The 16,883-nt window shown below is 52.6% G+C and overlaps 1 protein-coding gene across 3 annotated transcripts; it reads left to right on the top strand.

Moving 5' to 3' along the window:
- Window positions 1–1,981: 1,981 nt before the first annotated feature.
- TMEM222 (transmembrane protein 222) lies at window positions 1,982–14,801 on the top strand. Of its 3 annotated transcripts, none has more exons than XM_032302179.1 (7): window positions 1,982–2,224; window positions 8,625–8,709; window positions 9,914–9,945; window positions 11,487–11,583; window positions 11,668–11,798; window positions 12,198–12,296; window positions 12,963–14,065. In XM_032302179.1, exons 1-7 carry the CDS (start codon window positions 2,031–2,033, stop codon window positions 13,048–13,050), a joined length of 726 nt encoding a protein of 241 aa, XP_032158070.1. In that variant the 5' UTR covers window positions 1,982–2,030; the 3' UTR covers window positions 13,051–14,065. The 3 variants fall into 3 exon arrangements, with proteins under 3 accessions (XP_032158070.1, XP_032158072.1, XP_032158071.1); XM_032302181.1 differs by lacking the exons at window positions 12,198–12,296; window positions 12,963–14,065 and adding exons at window positions 14,183–14,260; window positions 14,629–14,801 and having other exon boundaries at window positions 1,983–2,224; XM_032302180.1 differs by lacking the exon at window positions 12,198–12,296 and having other exon boundaries at window positions 1,985–2,224.
- The last annotated feature ends 2,082 nt before the right edge of the window (window positions 14,802–16,883 follow it).

The following is a 16,883-nucleotide window of genomic DNA, read 5'->3' as shown; positions in this document are numbered from 1 at the left end:
CTAGGCACTACGTTTGCAGAAGTAAACAGGACAAGGATAGTCTCTGCTCTCAAGGAGTTTCCAGCCTAGTGGGGGAATCCAAGAATGCAGAGCTACAAATGTGCTATGAAGGAAAGGAAGAGGATGTCTCAAGGGAGATTAACGGGCTTTCTGATTTTGATTGGGAAGGACTCTTGGAGAAAGCCACATTTAATCTGAGACTTGAAGGATAAATAGAAGTTAGCCTCTTTAAGGGGGTGGGGAACAGTCAGCAGAGGAATGTAAGCCAAGTCCCTGGGGGCATGAAAGAGTGTGGCACGTGAGAGGAACTGATAAAGAGGCCTGTGGCCCGTAGTGTAGTGAACAAGTAAGAAAAAAGGCAAGATGCAGGGCCTTGTAAGCTATGATTAGATATTTATGTTTTATCCTAAGTATAGGGAGAAGCCGCTGAAGGCTGGCAGAATAAAGGTGGTCCTTGTGTTACTACTACCAAATTGTGGCAGACCCTAAGAAAGACTTAACTTTGGTTGTTTATTCATCAATATATGTAAAATAAATGACTAAAGGGCACCCACCAACCCTGTGCTAGAATTATGGATTGACAGTGATGATGGAGGAATATCTAAGGCAAAGACCTTCCTTAGAGCCTGTGATATGGAAGAGATTAGGTATCGTGATGAGTCAAGAAGTAATGTAATTTATTCATTCAACAAACATACACTGCACACCTAATCTATGCCAAACTCTGTGCTAGATGCTGGTGTTGCTCTGCAAAGATAATGCACGACACATGGGTCACAGGAGAGGCACAAACCTACTCAAGAATCGTTTTCAGTTGTGATATCTGTAAGGCCTTTATAAAACATCCGTTCAATCATTAAATCAAGAAACATCTAGTGGGCATCTGCTCCGTACTAGGAGTTATACGATAGCTACTGAAGTCAAGGAACTTAGATTTCATAACAGACATACCCCCCAAAATGCATTAAAATATTAAGTGCTACTAACAGGAGAGCAGGGTTTCTATGGGAGGAAGGGTAATTCAATGGAAGAAAAAGACGTTCCTAAAAAGGCATAGCGCCCATTTTTCTGATTTTGTCCCTACCTCCTCCCAGCCCAATTTTTAGCTGCTACCTTCCTTCTTGTCCCCGTATTTTCCCTTCCCATCCCAACAGATTCCGTTTTCTTTGGCTATCTTGGCATCCTTTAAAAAACCCAAAGAATCCAAGATTTAAGCCTGCCTGCTTTATATTGGTTGTGTGTCATCTCGGACAATTAATGAACTTCCCCGAGCCTCAGTTTCTCCATTTGCTCCATGAAGGGATCGGAGCACATCTAAGGTTTGAGATTTATTCCAACCAAGGTGATATTCACACTCCTGCACACTGCGCTCTGCAAAGCCTCTTGCTTTGCACGGCTGCACGCATCCCTGCACCCCCACCCCCGTGCCACCTGGCAAACATCGAGACAGCTCAAATACCTCCCGGCAAGCCTCCCCTGCGCACACGCACACCACACAGCATTTTAGCCTGACCTTCCTCTCTCCGCTGCCACTGCCTCATGAGAGCCCACAGAATGGAAAGGACAAGGGACGCAGACTTGGGTTTGAGTCTTGGCCACTCACCTCACCTCTTGGGCCTCAGTTTCTCACATGTAACCTAGGGGAAATAGCTAAATTCGCATGTCGAACCAGTCTATGGGGATTAAAAACAGTGTATGTCAAGTGCTTGGCACCTAGGAAGCGCTCAATAAACAGCGGCTGTACCACACCTCTTGGGAGGCCTCAGCGTACTGAATTACGAAGTTGTCGGTCGGTCTCTCGCGCTAGACTGCGCGCCGCCTGAAGGCATCCCCTCCTCAGCGCTGCAGCGCGGGCGCAAACACGCGGGGCCAAGGGGCGCCGAGGCAGGGGGCCAGGCGGGCCGGGCCCAGAGGGATGCGGCCCCAATTCCCGGGGGGAAGGCGAAGCCGGCGGACCCCACCTCCGGGAAGTGACGCCACCCGGTGAGCGGCGCTAGAGCAGGGGCCGGCCGGAGCGGGGCGCGCGCAGCATGGCGGAAGCGGAAGGGAGTTCGCCGCTCCTGTTGCCGCCGCCGCCACCCCCGCCCGGGATGGCGGAAGTGGAGGTGCCGACGGCGGCCGAGACGGACAAGAAGCCTTTCAGCGGCTCGGGCGGCAGCACCATGGACGTGGACCGGAGCCGTTTTCCCTACTGCGTGGTGTGGACGCCCATCCCGGTGCTCACGTGAGTCTCCCCCGGCTTCCGCCCAGGGACGGGGAGAGTCGGGCGGCCCCGGGCCAGCCTCCGGTTTCGACGTGCTGCAAGCCCTTCCCTCGAGTCCGGCCCGCACCCCTCGCCCAGTCACCAGAACCCCGCCACCTACGCGGTGCCAATTTCTGCTGACGGATGGGACACCCTCCTCGCCCTCGTTACACCTGGCCTAGTGAGGGAGCAGGGCAGTCGTAGACCGGCGGGCAAGGTTCTGTGGCTGGGAAGCGCAGAACCTGTGGCCGTGCAGAAGAGGGGCCCCTCACCGGGTCTGAGGAGACATCTTCATTCATTCAGTGCTTCATTCATTGAGCGAAAGCTTGCTGATCACTTCCTATAGGCTAGACTGAGTCCAGAGGCGGGAGTGGGAGTGTGGCTGAGACCACACTGACTCCTGAGATGTCAACATTGAAAAAGCCCCCAGACATCTGGGAGTCCAGCCGTTTGTCTCGTAGGTGATGAGGTTGGAGATCACACACTATTTCAGTTGCAAAGCGAATTTAGGTCCCAGGGTATCTACCTCCCAAAGCAGTGTTCCTTCCATGGCCTCGTCCTTTGTCAGGAGAGAGAGCAGGTGCTCCTGTAGTGTGGCCGCCTTTTAAGGAGGAGGAGCTCCTGGGTCAGGGGAGCTGGTTTGCTCTCCTACTTCAGCCTTGACAACTGATAAAAACAGGCTTCACAGTGGTGGACAATTGGCCAGGCTCTTTCACAGTCATTTTCTAAGGTAGGGATTTCTGAGATGATGAAACTGAGCTTCCTCTGTACCATTAAAGGTCTTGGTCAGCTTCACAAGCCATGAGCGAAGGCATCCCAAACTCAGTCTTCGGACTCCGGAACATGCTCTCTTTTGACTATCTCCCCTCACCTGATGAGACAAATTTATTCCCTGTATCATAAGCAGCCAAGTGTTGTGAAGGGACCATTTTTTGGCCTTATATGTTGATGATACAAAAATGACCTTAATTTTTGTATTATGTTAAAATACTTCACTTGTTTGTGGTTTTAAATGCTTATGCATTCATTTAAAAGCATCCAAGTCTGATTCTTTTAAAAAATAAAAATTTTAAGAAAGTGTGTTCATTCATTCATTCATTCATTCATTCATTCAGTGTTCTTGTAACACATTTGCTGAATGACTCCTTTGTGCCCAGAGTAGCTTTAAGTGATAACAATATAAAGTCACAGATGAAACAGATAGGATCCTCACTGTCATGGAGTTTATTTATTTATTTATTTTAAGATGTTATTTATTTGACAGAGATCACAGGTAGGCAGAGAGCAGGCGGGGGCGAGGGAGGAAACAGGCTCCCCGCTGAGCAGAGAGCCCAATGTGGGGCTCAATCCGGGACCATGGGATCATGACCTGAGCTGAAGGCAGAGGCCTTAACCCCCTAAGCCACCTAGGCGCCCCTGTCACGGAATTTAAATCCTGGTGAAAGGAGATAGACGGTAAACAAGCTAGGAAGAGAACTTCTTTTTTTTTTTTTAGATTTTTTTTTTATTTATTTGACAGAGAGAAATCACAAGTAGTCAGAGAGGCAGGCAGAGAGAGAGGGAAGCAGGCTCCCCACTGAGCAGAGAGCCCGATGCGGGACTCGATCCCAGGACCCTGAGATCATGACCTGAGCCGAAGGCAGCGGCTTAACCCACTGAGCCACCCAGGCGCCCCTAGGAAGAGAACTTCTGATAGTGATTAGTGCTGCGAAGAAAATAAAATGTTTACATGAGAATAACTGGAAGGGATAGTCAGGGAATATACTGGTTTTACTAGAAACATGTCTTCTTTCTTTAAGATCTCTTGTTTTTCCCTGTTGTCAGAAAAACATTCATAGAGTCCTCTGCTCTTCAGAGAGCTGCTAGCAACATGAAATGGGGGCACCATAATCCCTAGTCACCTGGGCCAGGAGCAGCTCGCACCCCATTTCTGTTTGCATCTATGTGCATGTGTTCAATAGATAAATAAGCCATAGCCCCTCTGTGGAACCTGCAGCAGGAAGGGAAGACAGATGAACGAACCATCGTAGTGCATCGTGATGATTGCTGACCTAGGGTGCAGAGCTGGGAATAGATGTGGCACAAGGAACTGTCCTCTGTCTTTGGAAAGGGGAGCAGAGAGGAGGCAACTGAAACTAAAACTCTGTCCACCCCCTCAGAGGTGTAGATAATTCTGCATGAAAAGCCAGATAATAGCTCCTGCTGCTAGCAAAAGCAGCTAGGATTGGATACATACTCTAAACATCTTATATTCATCATCTCATTTGGTCCTTGATCCTTACGTCAACCTAATGAAAATAGATACTGTCATCCCCATTTTGTAGATGAGGAAATAAAGGCTTAGAAGCCTACGTGGGGCTATTTCCACTGAGATAGTCTACCTTACCAGGTAGAGATCTCCAGGGTCAGTAACTCCTTCCCTCCTGCCGTTCCTTCGTTCCATGAACAGTTATTGAGGGTCTGTTATGTACTTGGTCTGAATAGACAGCAGTCCACAAAGCAGCTTTGGAGCTTGCCTTCATGGGATTTCCAGACTGACTGATACTTGGAGAGTTTCTTCTCTGTGGCCTCCATAGGCTCAGGGCTCTGCTGTTGTCTCTGGACTTTACAGATTTCCGGCATAGCTGTGATATGTGGGTTACTGGTCAAACCCAGACCTTCTCCCCAACCAGATGAAAGGAACTGGGGCAGAGGCAAAGGGTAGGGGGGTTGTTCTGAGATCAGGGTCTGAGAAGCCAGAGGAGCTACTTTCCCATAATTCTGGTGCCCATTCTGTGGCCACTGTAGCTCTTTAGCAATTTATTCTGTGCTGGTCCAGCCAATGAGATAGCAAGGGTTTATGGAACAGCTCATGGTAACAATACTGAGCGACTACCAAATGCAAGGAAGTGTGTCGGGCACTTTGCAAGAAGAGCCTGTTTAATCCTCACAGTAGCCCCCACACTGAGGTCATTATTACTATCCACCTCCTCTCACTGACAAAGTTGGGAATGAGTAACTTGCCCCAAAACAAAGTCAAGACTCAGCCCAGCTCCAACTTCAGAGCCTGACTCCACTCTTAAATTCAGGACATTCATTCATTCATCATTTATCAGTCGGTGAATTCATACCTCCAACTGCATGCTAGGCACTGCCCTGGGGATATAATAAATAAGAAAATCCATGCTGTCTTGGAGTTTACGTCCTAGTGGGGAAAGACCACAACCATAGAAGTTAACAAGATTAGTTCCAGATAGTAGTTGATACTATGAAGATATTAAAGCAGAGTAATGAGATCTGGGGTTCCTGGGGTGATGTGTGGCTACTCTTTTTTTTTTAAGATTTTACTTATTTATGTATTTGACAGAGAGAGAGAGATCACAAATAGGCAGAAAGAGCAGAGGAAGCAGGCTCCCAGCTGAGCAAAGAGCCCGATGTGGGGCTTGATCCCAGGACCCTGAGATCGTGACCTGAGCCTAAAGCAGAGGCTTAACCCACTGAGCCACCCAGGCGCCCCATTGTGTGGCTACTCTTGAAGGCATGGTCAGGGAAGACCTCCCAAGTAGACAGCTAAAGCTGAGGCCTAAATGACAAAGAGCAGCCAGCTGTGTGAAGCTCTAGAGGAAGAGTGTTCCAGATGAAGGCAAATGAAAAAGATCACTGAGGTGGGAAGATGTGGTGTGTTTGGGGAACCAGAAGCAGGCAATGTCGCTAGAAAGAGGGTTGAGGTGATTTCAAGGGATAAGCAGGGCCAAACTGTTGGAAGGAGTTTTAAGTGTAACAGGAAGCCATTAATGGGTGTGGAGCAAGGGATTGATGGAACCTGAATTACGTTCTCAAGAGACCGCTCTGACCCCACTATCCTTTCAGATTCCCCCGGGCAGCAGACCTAGGAAGGCCTCTGTCCCATCAGTCATAAAACTGCCCAGTGTTCCTTTTAAGGATCTTTTGAATCCATCTGCTTCTTACTACCTTACCACCAGTGCTCTAGTCGGGATCACCATCATCTCTTGCCAGTATTCCAGAATAGCCTCTGAACTGGCCACCCGCTTCCCTCCACTCTTGTCCCCTCACCTTCTCCAAACACAAGCAGAGTTCTGGTTTTTGCTGACTGCTCCAGCCCCTAATAATCGCTTCCTTGCGCTGCACCTCCAGGTTTTGCCTCCGCTTCCCGAGCAGGGTGCAGCTTTGAACCCAGTGCTGGCCACTGGCCCTGGAATGAGTCATATTTTCCCCCTGGGAGTCCTTAAACTGGACCAGTCTGTTCAGCACCGAGGCCCTGTAGCGCCCTGGTTCCCATGCTACAGACAGATCAGGGGCTTCTATATATTTTGCATATTGGGGCCCAACTGAGATTTTGGGGGTTTTTTTGGTTTTTTTTTAAGATTTTATTTATTTATTTGACAGAGAGAAATCACAAGTAGACGGAGAGGCAGGCAGAGAGAGAGAGAGGGAAGCAGGCTCCCTGCTGAGCAGAGAGCCTGATGCGGGACTCGATCCCAGGACCCTGAGATCATGACCTGAGCCGAAGGCAGCGGCTTAACCCACTGAGCCGCCCAGGCGCCCCGAGATTTTGGTTTTTTAAAAAATCTGGACTTGAGGGACGCCTGGGTGGCTCAGTTGGTTAAGCAGCTGCCTTCGGCTCAGGTCATGATCCCAGCGTCCTGGGATCGAGTCCCACATCGGGCTCCTTGCTCGGCAGGGAGCCTGCTTCTCCCTCTGCCTCTGCCTGCCATTCTGTCTGCCTGTGCTCACGCTCTCTCCCTCTCTCTCTCTGACAAATAAATAAATAAAATCTTTAAAAAAAAGAAAAAAATCTGGACTTGAAGTTCCTGGGCTGCACCATGCTTTCGTCCTCATCGCTGTCCTTCCACCTACTGTTAACTTCCTCATTTCCTCTAAGCAGCCGTCCCTGAAACCCTCCCCGCCCACACCCAGATTGGTGTTTTGGTGTTGTTGTCTTTCCTTAAGATTTTATTTATTTATTTATTTGACAGAGAGAGAGAGAGAGAGTGACAGCACAAGCAGGGGGAGCGCAGGCAGAGGGAGAAGGAGAAGCAGACTCCCCACTGAGCAAGGAGCCCGGCGCAGGGCTCCAGCCCAGGACAGAGCCACCCAGGCACCCCCCAGATTGGTTTAAATGCCTCCCCCTCACTTTTTAATTTTTTAACCCCCTGTTTTTTTTAAGAGGCAGGTGGGGGTAGGGGGAGAAGCAGGCTCTCCGCTGAGCAGAGAGCCGGACTCCAGGCTCCATCCCAATACCCTGAGATCATGACCTGAGCAGAAGGCAGAGGCTTTAAACCACTGAGCCATCCAGGCACCCCTATTTTTAAACTTTTTTGCTGAGATACACTGCAAAGTGGACAAATCTTAAGTATATGGCTCAGTGAATTTTTGCGCATATATATATATATATATATTCATGTCACCCAGGTGAAGATAACATTTCCACTACCCTAAAGACTCCCTTGTACCAGTTAATTCTGCCAAAAAAATCACCCCTCTTTTGCCCTTGAGCACCATAGGTTAGTTTTACCTCTTCTTGTAGTTCATATAAGCAGAGTTTTATGCATGAACTTTTGTGGAAGGTTCTTTCACTGCCTAATGTCTGAGAGAACGGGTGTTGTATGTAGCCGAAGTGTGTTATTTGTTCATTGTTACATATTATTTCATTTCATGACTAATTTACTTACTCATTTTACTCTTGTTGGACATATGGATTATTTCTAGTTATTTTTAAAATCAACTTTATTGGGGGGGGTGGTTGAACAGGTGCCAGGTACTAAGCGGGGCAGTTATGATGATACCAGCTGGTGCACGCGAGTGATGAATCTCTGAATCCTGCACCCGAAACTCGTATTGCTCAGTGTGTTACCTAGCTGGAATTGAGATAAACAATTGGGGGAAGATTCATCTTTATTGGGATGTATTGTATATACAGTGAAGTGCATACATTTTAAGTGTGCGGTTCAGTGAGCCTTGACAAATGTTTCCAGCGATGTTGAACAGAGGTGCTATGGATTTTCTTGGCATTGGTGGACATAAGCATTTGTTTCTGCTGGGCGTACACTCTGAAGTGGTTTGCTGAGGCATAGAGTAATTGCCGGTTTTGAAGGCAGTAGAAACAACTGCCATTGCCCCCCATCCTCTCCACACCCCACCCTTGCCACACACCATCCTTTGGGGGTCGCCATTCTGTGGGATGCAATGGTGTTTCATTGTGCTATTCATTTGCCCTCGCCCCTTGTCTGTGCCTCCGCAGCCCTCCCCAGCCACCCTAGTTGGCACTCACTGCACAATGTTATATTCACGTAGTCTCACACTGGGTGGAGTGTCCCCAGCGTCTGCCTAACCAGTCGAAGACCCCCTAAGTTTTGTCCCTTCTCTGTCCTTTTTTTCACAGGTGGTTTTTCCCCATCATCGGCCACATGGGCATCTGCACATCCACGGGAGTCATTCGGGACTTTGCCGGCCCCTACTTTGTCTCGGTGAGTTCCCATTCTGCCCTGCTCTGGTAGGTTCTGAGGCTTCAGTGGGAGGCTGGCCTGGCTGGCCTGAGGCAGCTTTCCAGTCTCCCCAGGACAATGCAAATACCAGACAGTCCTGGCCCTGGCCCTCTGCTCTTCACCAGTGTCTGACCCCTTTCCCCCTTCTCTTACCTCCAGGACAGGCCAGGAGGGCAGTGTGGCCAGAAGGATTCTTAAGTAACTGACCCAGTCCTTAGCCCACCCCTGGGGTACCAAGACATGGGTAGGGATTAGAGGCAAGAGTGGAGAGTCAGACCATCCAGGAACCACATCTGGACCTTCAGAAGGTGGGAGTCACAAGGTGGGGACACCGGGGAGGCTGATGTGGTTCCCTGGGTGTGGCCATGGAGAAAATGGGGTGGGGCTTCTAGAACGAACCAGCTATATTCTTAGGTCTGTTTCCTGGGGATGTGCCTGAGGTGGGGGCAGGGGGCCAGCTCCAGACGAGCAGGCAGCGCGCTGCCTATTGCTGGGGTGTGGCTTCGTCTCCGTGAGAGGCTGGAATGAGGAGCCGTGATGGTACCAGCTTGTTTATATTAATAGATGTCATGACAGAGGTCTTTTGTATATTTTATGGTAGTTTCTCTTTGACCTGCTCTGTCAGCTGGGTCTTCCTGATTCTGAACCCAGAATCTGCCCTGACTCCTTATGTAGGAGGTCCAGGGCTTGGGTGAAACATGTCTGTCATTGGAAGCCTCTCAAGCCCCCTCCTCAAACACCAGGCCTCCTCTGAATGATGCGGTCAGGCAGCCAGACACAGGAGCCCCATGTGGGCCCTGTTGTCAGGTCAGGAGGTCAGAGGGTGTTGTCATTTGTACCACAAAGGAAACTGCCTCCCTGTGATCACTCAGAGATTGGCCAGAGAACTTGGAGCAAATGAGGACCAGAGAGGGTGAGAGAAGTACCCGGGAGCCACACAGAGGGGCTGTCATGGCTGGCACTCCAGTCTTTGGTTTCTGGATGCAGCGCTCTGGGCACTCCTGCTGTGATGTGGCCTTCTCCCAGAAAAGCTGCTGCTGGCCCTTTAGATGCTGTGCCAGCCCGAGTGGGGCCCAGACTCCGCTTCTGCCCCCCTGACCTACCACCTTCTTAGTCACTGCACTTGCACCACGGACACGTCTGTCTACCAGGTTCTCCACTCACTTTTGCTCTTGTCCTTCTGCAGGAAGACAACATGGCCTTCGGGAAGCCTGCCAAGTAAGTGATGAGCACCCATGTGACAAGCCCTAGGGCCGGGCCTTCTGGGATGCGGCGGGAATCAGCACCCTGAGGATGGGATGAAGGCTGGGAGAGCCAGGGTGCACCGAGCATAGTACCCATGCCGAGCATCTGCCCTAGTCCTGGCTGCCTTTTTACCCACAGACCATCTAGACTTTGCCTCAGCTCTGCGAGGTTGTTTGCAGCTCCTTTGGAAGGATAAGGAAGGAGAAAGGGCTAGTCATGATCACACAGGAAGTGGCAGAGCTGAGACTCACACCTAGATGTCTCATTCCAAAATCTAGATTTTTCTGCCCCTTGGGAGTGAACAAGCCATTTAAGATGTAAAGGAGGCACTGCTTGGAACTCAGCTGGAAAGTTCTGGTTAGAATAAAAGTAGTCAGACCCTCTGGGAGCTATTGCTGTGTTTGGGTATTTGGAATCTTTGGTCTGTCTCCCTCCCTCTCTCTCTCCCTTCCTTCCTTTTTCTTTTTCTTTTTTTTTTTTTTTTTTTTAAGTAATCTCTATACCCAGTATGGGGCTTGAACTCACAACCCCCAAGATCAAAAGTCTCATGCTCTGTTAACTGAGCCAGCCAGGTACCCTTTTATTTCTTCTGTCTTGGGGGCCCACTCAGCTTTGGGCCTGGTGACAAGGTCTTAGTCATTGGTATGCTGAGAACAGCCCCTGTGGTCTGAGGCTTCCCCAGCCAAGTCAGGCCCCAGGGAGGAGGTGGTACCCGCACAGCGAAACAGCCTGCACTGGTTCCCCGCCCCCTGCTGACTTCCACAGGCAGGCGGAGATGTTGGCCGTGGACCTCTGGGCTGGATGTCTGTGCCAGGCTGCTTTTCTGGGTCCGTTTTCTGGGCACCCATTTCTAGGCAGGAACCCCTGTGCAGCCCCATATCCAAGCCGTTCCCCACGGAGCAGCCAGAGGGCGCCCTGCCCTCCCCGCATTCCCTTCTGGAGCCCCGCTGGGCACTCCGTTGTTAGCACAGCTGCTCGCATCTAGCTTGAGATCAGTGAGATTTTAGCCGAACGGGCTCTTCTCCTGCTCCCCAGTCTCCCATGTGGGAGCGGGGGCAGAGAACTTGTGCTATGGATAAACTCTGGGTGACATTCAAGTCCCCCAGCACGTGGCCTGGCCTGCATCTTTCTCCCTCTGACTCCTCCAGCAGTGCCCACTCTTAACCACCCCCCCCACCCCACTCCTGTATGAACCGCATAAGTCTGTGACTCCCTCTGTGCGTGCTCCGCCCTCTGCTGGGCACAGGTAACCACTGTTCCTTCACACGAGATGGAGGTGTCACCCCAGAAGCCTCTCACAACCCCGCAAATGAGTTAGTCCCCGCCTTCCCCAGCATCCACATGGCACTGTGTGACAGGTGCCCACTGTGTGCCTCTTGCCCTGGGCATTTCTCACCCCTGCAGCCTCCGCCCCTTCTCTGGACCCTGCACAGAGCAGGTGTCCAGAACATTTGAGAGGCTGAGTGATGGTAAGAGAGGAGAGCCAGTGCCCAGGACCCCCTCTCTCCTCCCAGGTACTGGAAGCTGGATCCTGCTCAGGTGTACGCTAGCGGGCCCAATGCATGGGACACAGCCGTGCACGACGCCTCCGAGGAGTACAAGCACCGCATGGTAGGTGGGCCACTCGCCATAGCAGGACCCGGGGTGGAAGGTCCCCCACCGTCCAGCCTGACCCAGCCCTTCCCATGTCTCTAGCACAGTCTCTGCTGTGACAACTGCCACTCACATGTGGCGTTGGCCTTGAACTTGATGCGCTATAACAACAGCACCAACTGGAACATGGTGACGCTCTGCTTCTTCTGCCTGCTGTACGGGAAGTACGTCAGGTAAGCCGTCCAGCCACTGCTCACCCCTGGGGCCGTGGTCTCCCGAGGACCCCGTCAGGGCCCTCTGTGGAATTCTGCAGCCAACAGGGCCAAAGCAGATGCTGGTTGGAGCCATGAAGGTTCTAGAGTAATTAGCTGAGTTCCTGGTTGGAGAGGAAGGTGACTGTGCTGAAATCTAGGTCCACCTGGGTCCAACCCCAGACCCATGTGATCTCAGCCTCCTGCCTTGGCCTCTCTAAGCTGCAGCTGCCCTTGGCAAAATGGAGCTGATGGTTGTGGCCCCTCGGAGAGGCTGTGAGCCCTCAGAGCCCCGTGCATAGGTCAGGCGAACATGGAGACCCTCGCAGGAAGGGCTGGTAACTGACCCCACGGGACTCCCTTCCTACTCTTCCTCATCAGAGGCAGGGTTCTGGGCAGGTGGCCTCCGTGGTGGCCGGGGAGGACCTTTGAAACCACAGCCTCAACCTGTAAGGTCAAAGGCATTATTCCAGTTTTTAGGTAAGGGGACTCAGAGAGCTTGACTGATGCACCCACCTGGGCGCCAGCATGGGCCTGGTCCCCCCCTCCCCAGCCACCTCTCCAGCCCTCCCGCTAGCCACATGCATCATTAAGAGCTTCTGAAAAAGAGACTCTTAGGGGTCTTTTTTTTTTTTTTTTAAATTCCGAAAGTCCTTTAGCGGTCCCCAGAGAAGACTGTAACCGCAGTCACCCAGACATTGAGACAGAGCCCTGACTCCCAGCCCCTCTGCTCCAGCCACAGCACTGTGCTGACTCCTCCCACCCCTCGCTTCCCAGAGGGCCTCATTAGAGGGCTTCCACACCGAGACTCAAGACCTCCCCAGAGAGAGCTCATTGTGGAGGGAGCGGTGAGGCCCAGAGAGGGGTGGGTGCGTCTCTCGTGCTGGCCCAGTGTGGTGTCAGATGTCTGCCAGAAACCTGGAACAGCCCCTGCCCGGGATAGTAACTGGTGACTCTGCATCGTCGGCGTCGAGCCAGGCTGGGCCTGTTCCCTTGACTGACCAAGTCTGGGGGTGAGGGAGTGGTTCCGGGAGCTTCCTTAGGAGCAGCAGCCCCATCTGGGCCGGTGGGCGGACAGGGCTCCATGAAACACACCCCACTCCTCGGGCCCTTCCCATTCGGACTCCCGTCTCTCCTCTCTGTCAGCGTGGGGGCCTTCGTGAAGACCTGGCTGCCGTTCGTCCTCCTCCTGGGCATCATCCTAACTGTCAGCCTCGTCTTCAACCTTCGGTGATGGCTGCCTCCTGGCCCTGAGCCCACCAGGTTCCTGAGGAGGCAGTCGCCACCCTTTTTGGTTCCAGATTTTTTCTTCTCACCCCAAAAGGCAGGGATGGGTTTGCTCGTTTTGACCCAGTGGTCTGGGCCAGATGGACTGAACAATGGCTGAAGAGGAACATGGGGCGGGGGGTGTTTGCTTGTTGTGTCTCACTGGTCACTGAGAAGCTCCCTGTCCCCTCCTTCCCAGACTTGTGACACCCGCCCTTGAGGTACCCTCTTTGGTCACCTGTTGGAAAGGCCTTAGCTTGCCTCTGTAGAGCTACTCCTGCCACTGCCCACTGGGCTCCCTCTGCCTCAGCCCAGTGCCCGGTGGGGAAGGGGAGCACGTTTGGACCACCGGACAAGGCCGCACAGGGGCCAGAGCTGGATTTGGAGCGCAGCCGCCTGCCAGGGCTCTGGTCCCAGGGTGGGTGGAGTACACTGAGAAGTTTCCATAAGCTAAGCTGCCCTGGGACCTTCACCACTAGTCTCTAGAATGGTCTAATAGGACTGGGTGGGCCCCCAGTCAGATGTCTACCAGAAGCTGCACTAGGGGCAGTTCGTGCCCCATCTCCTGGTGTCCTCCAGCCCCTGCAGACCCTGCTTCCTCTTCTCCCTGGGCTTCCCAGCACGTGAGTCCATCTCCCCCTGCAGTTGGGGGTCGGGGCTCCCCCAGCCAGCCCAGGGAGATGAGTGATGCTGACATGCCCTGAGTGACCCTCTGTAGACCAGAGCAATGTAAACGGAGCTTGGCTTCAGCCCCAGGCATGGGCCTTGCACAGGCGCACTGCTGATGGCCGCATGGGTCCGGGATGCTGGGGGCCAGCCATCAGGGCAGCCAGTGCCGTCAGGGAGCGGGAGGGGAGCTGTTTCCTCCCACCTGCCACAGTTCCCCTTAACTTCAAGTTGTGGAAAGGGCATGTGCGGCCCCTCACCCCTGCTCTGAGGATTCCTTGCGCGGGGCTCTCTGGGCAATAAAGAGTTTGACTCCAGAAGGTGTCTTGTCCTTGTTTTCTCCCTGATGGGGGCCCTGACTGGCAAAGCCATGGTTGAGTCCTCGTCCAATGCCTACCTCAGGCAGAGCTTACGGGGATGTCCACTTCCCTCAGGTACCTCCTGTCCTGGGCCCAGGCTGTGGGAACTCCCCACCCTTCCAGATCCACTCTCCCAGAGCCTTCTCAAGGCAAGTGAGTATGAAACCCTCCCACACTGCTTGTTGGGAAGAACTGGCAGAGCACTGGGAGGTGGGGCTGGGCAGACCAGTGCCCTGACCTGTCCCCTCAGCCAGGGCTGCACCGTCTGGGATAAGCCAGGAGGATCACCGAGCCCCTGGCCTCTGCCCCGTATCCATCGGTCATATTGCTAGGTTCCCGGTGCTGACCCCCAGCGATCAGGTCACGGCCCCGCCCTCCAGCAAGACGCCAGAACCTGCTCATTTCTGGTCCTTTGCTTTCCACCTGTTGAAATTGTGGCCCTCGTTTCCAAGACTTGGCTTCAAAGCCTCTTCCTTGGTGACGTCTTTCCTAACCCTGCTCTATGTTATGTGTCATTTTAGTTGAACTCGCAAAGGATTTGGTCCCTGAATCCCGAGGATCTTTGGTGTTCATCCTGACGGCAGCCTTGAGGACAGCTGTAGCGGCTGGCCCCCATGGCCCTGGAGGGGCCTATAAGCTTATCACCCTTTGGAGCTGGAGTTTCTCCAGGGCAAGACAGAGCCCCCCACCCCCGTCCCTTCGTAGCAATTCCATTTTCTTTTTTTTTTTTTTTTTAAAGATTTTATTTATTTATTTGAGAGAGAGACAGTGAGAGAGAGCATGAGTGAGGAGAAGGTCAGAGAGCGAAACAGACTCCCCATGGAGCTGGGAGCCCGATGTGGGACTCGATCCCGGGACTCCGGGATCATGACCTGAGCCGAAGGCAGTCGTCCAACCAACTGAGCCACCCAGGCGTCCCAGCAATTCCATTTTCAAAATCAATTTTGCATACAGGGACTCATCTGAGAGTTGGCTGAAGGGAGAAAGTTCCAGTATGGAGGACAACCACAGTGAAGTGGGCAGACAAAAGTAGTAAGGCTTGATCCGCCCAGCAGAACTTTTTAAAAAAATATTTTATTTATTTATTTGAAAGAGAAAGAGCTGGAGCTGAGGAGGGGAGGGGCAGAGGAAGAGGGAGAAGCAGATTGTTGGGCAGAAAGCCCAACGTGGGACTCCATCCCAGGACACTGGGATCATGACCCCAGCCAAAGGCAGATGCCTAACAACTGAGCTACCCAGGTGCACCCCAGCAGAACTTTAAATTAGCCTTGGGGAAACAAGATATAAAGAGGTGGCTGAGTGCTTAGTGTGTGCTAGGCCTCATAATAAAGTGTCATTTATCCTCACCACAGCCCAGTGAGGTTAATGCTACCATCCCCATTTTATAGATGAAGTAAGCACAGAGAGGTAAAGTGATTTGCTCAAGGGCACAGAGGTAGGAAGAGTGGACCCATGTTCAAGTCCAGTAGCCTAACCTACTTCCAGAGCCCCCACTCACAACCATGCTGTGGCCGGAGCACAAGGGGTAAAGCAGAGAGAGGCTGTTTTCCAAAGGGCTGGCTACTGTGACCACAGAGAAGGGAGAATGCATGCTGGAGGCAAGCCAGGGGACACTCCCCTGCAGCCGTCTCAGAGATGGCTGCTGTCACTGCCTTTGTTTTATAAAGGCAGAGAGTGAGGCTTATAGAGATTGTCACTGATCTAGGCCCACCAGGGACCAGGCACCAGAGCCAGAAGTTTAAGCCAGACCTGTTGGCCTCCAGGTTACTGCCTTCTCACCTAAGCCCAGTGCACATCCTGGAGGCAGGGGAGCCCTGGGAGGGGCAGCGGCAAGTGGGGAGAGCACTCCTGCAGCTGGGGACTAGGGAGCACCAATGGAAGCAGAGTCTTTGGGTAGGCTTCTAAGGATGTGGGAGACAAGGACATCAGAGCCACACTTACGGGGAGGGCCTGGGAGTCAGGCTGAGGAGTAGGTGCGGCCCAAGAGTTAGTCAAAGTGTCTAAGGGAGGCTGGACTGGTTGGGAGCACTTTTGTGAACCAGCCACAGGGTCAACCTGGTTGTTTGCCAGCACATTCCAGAGCTGAGGAATGACAGATCAAAGCAGGGCACTGAAAGACCCCTCCAACAGCCTTGCATAGGCAGGACTAGAGGGGCTGTGTGGAGGCCAGGAGACAGGGAGGAGGAAGGTTCCAGAAGAGGCTGGGCTGGTACTAACATCTGGGCAGTGCAGGAGCAACAGCAATGGGGGATAGCTGGGGGTGGGAGAGGGGGCAGTCTGGGCGCTGGCAGCAGGGGGGCTGTTTGTAGCAGTGGGAACTTGGACACAAGAGAAGACTTGGTTGGGGGAGGAGGATACAGAGTTAGGGTCCAGAGCAGCGGGGCTGGGGCTAACGCCGCTCAGGAGGCACATGTGGACAGGGAGGGGCAGTGGTTGTCAAAAGAGACTGTTGGGGACGCCTGGGTGGCTCAGTTGGTTAAGCAGCTGCCTTCGGCTCAGGTCATGACCCCAGCGTCCTGGGATCGAGTCCCACATCGGGGGTCCTTGCTCAGCAGGGAGCCTTGCTTCTCCTTCTGCCTCTGCCTGCCATTCTGTCTGCCTGTGCTCGCTCTCTCCCTCTCTCTCTCTCTGATAAATAAATAAAATCTTTAAAAAAAAGAGAGAGAGACTGCTGGAGGGGGGCCCCCTGGTACCCTCTCTATGCTGGCTGGGCCCTTTCTGGCCCTTGGAACAGGCTCTTCACACCTCCACCCCCAGTTTGCATAGGAGGAAATTG

This window comes from Mustela erminea, chromosome 10 (assembly GCF_009829155.1).
Source record: "Mustela erminea isolate mMusErm1 chromosome 10, mMusErm1.Pri, whole genome shotgun sequence".
In the NCBI taxonomy this organism is placed as follows: domain Eukaryota; kingdom Metazoa; phylum Chordata; class Mammalia; order Carnivora; family Mustelidae; genus Mustela; species Mustela erminea.
The sequence above is the reverse complement of the archived record's forward strand: the minus strand, read 5'-3'. Positions and strand labels throughout refer to the sequence as shown.

What these genes read in the sequence shown, in the direction of transcription:
- TMEM222 (XM_032302179.1), top strand. Translation starts at nt 2,031, where the DNA reads ATGGCGGAAGCGGAAGGGAGTTCGCCGCTCCTGTTGCCGCCGCCGCCA. An exon ending in AGGAGTACAAGCACCGCATG is followed by an intron (nt 11,584 to 11,667) that starts GTAGGTGGGCCA and finishes CCATGTCTCTAG; the next exon opens with CACAGTCTCTGCTGTGACAA. An exon ending in CTGTACGGGAAGTACGTCAG is followed by an intron (nt 11,799 to 12,197) that starts GTAAGCCGTCCA and finishes CTTCCTCATCAG; the next exon opens with AGGCAGGGTTCTGGGCAGGT.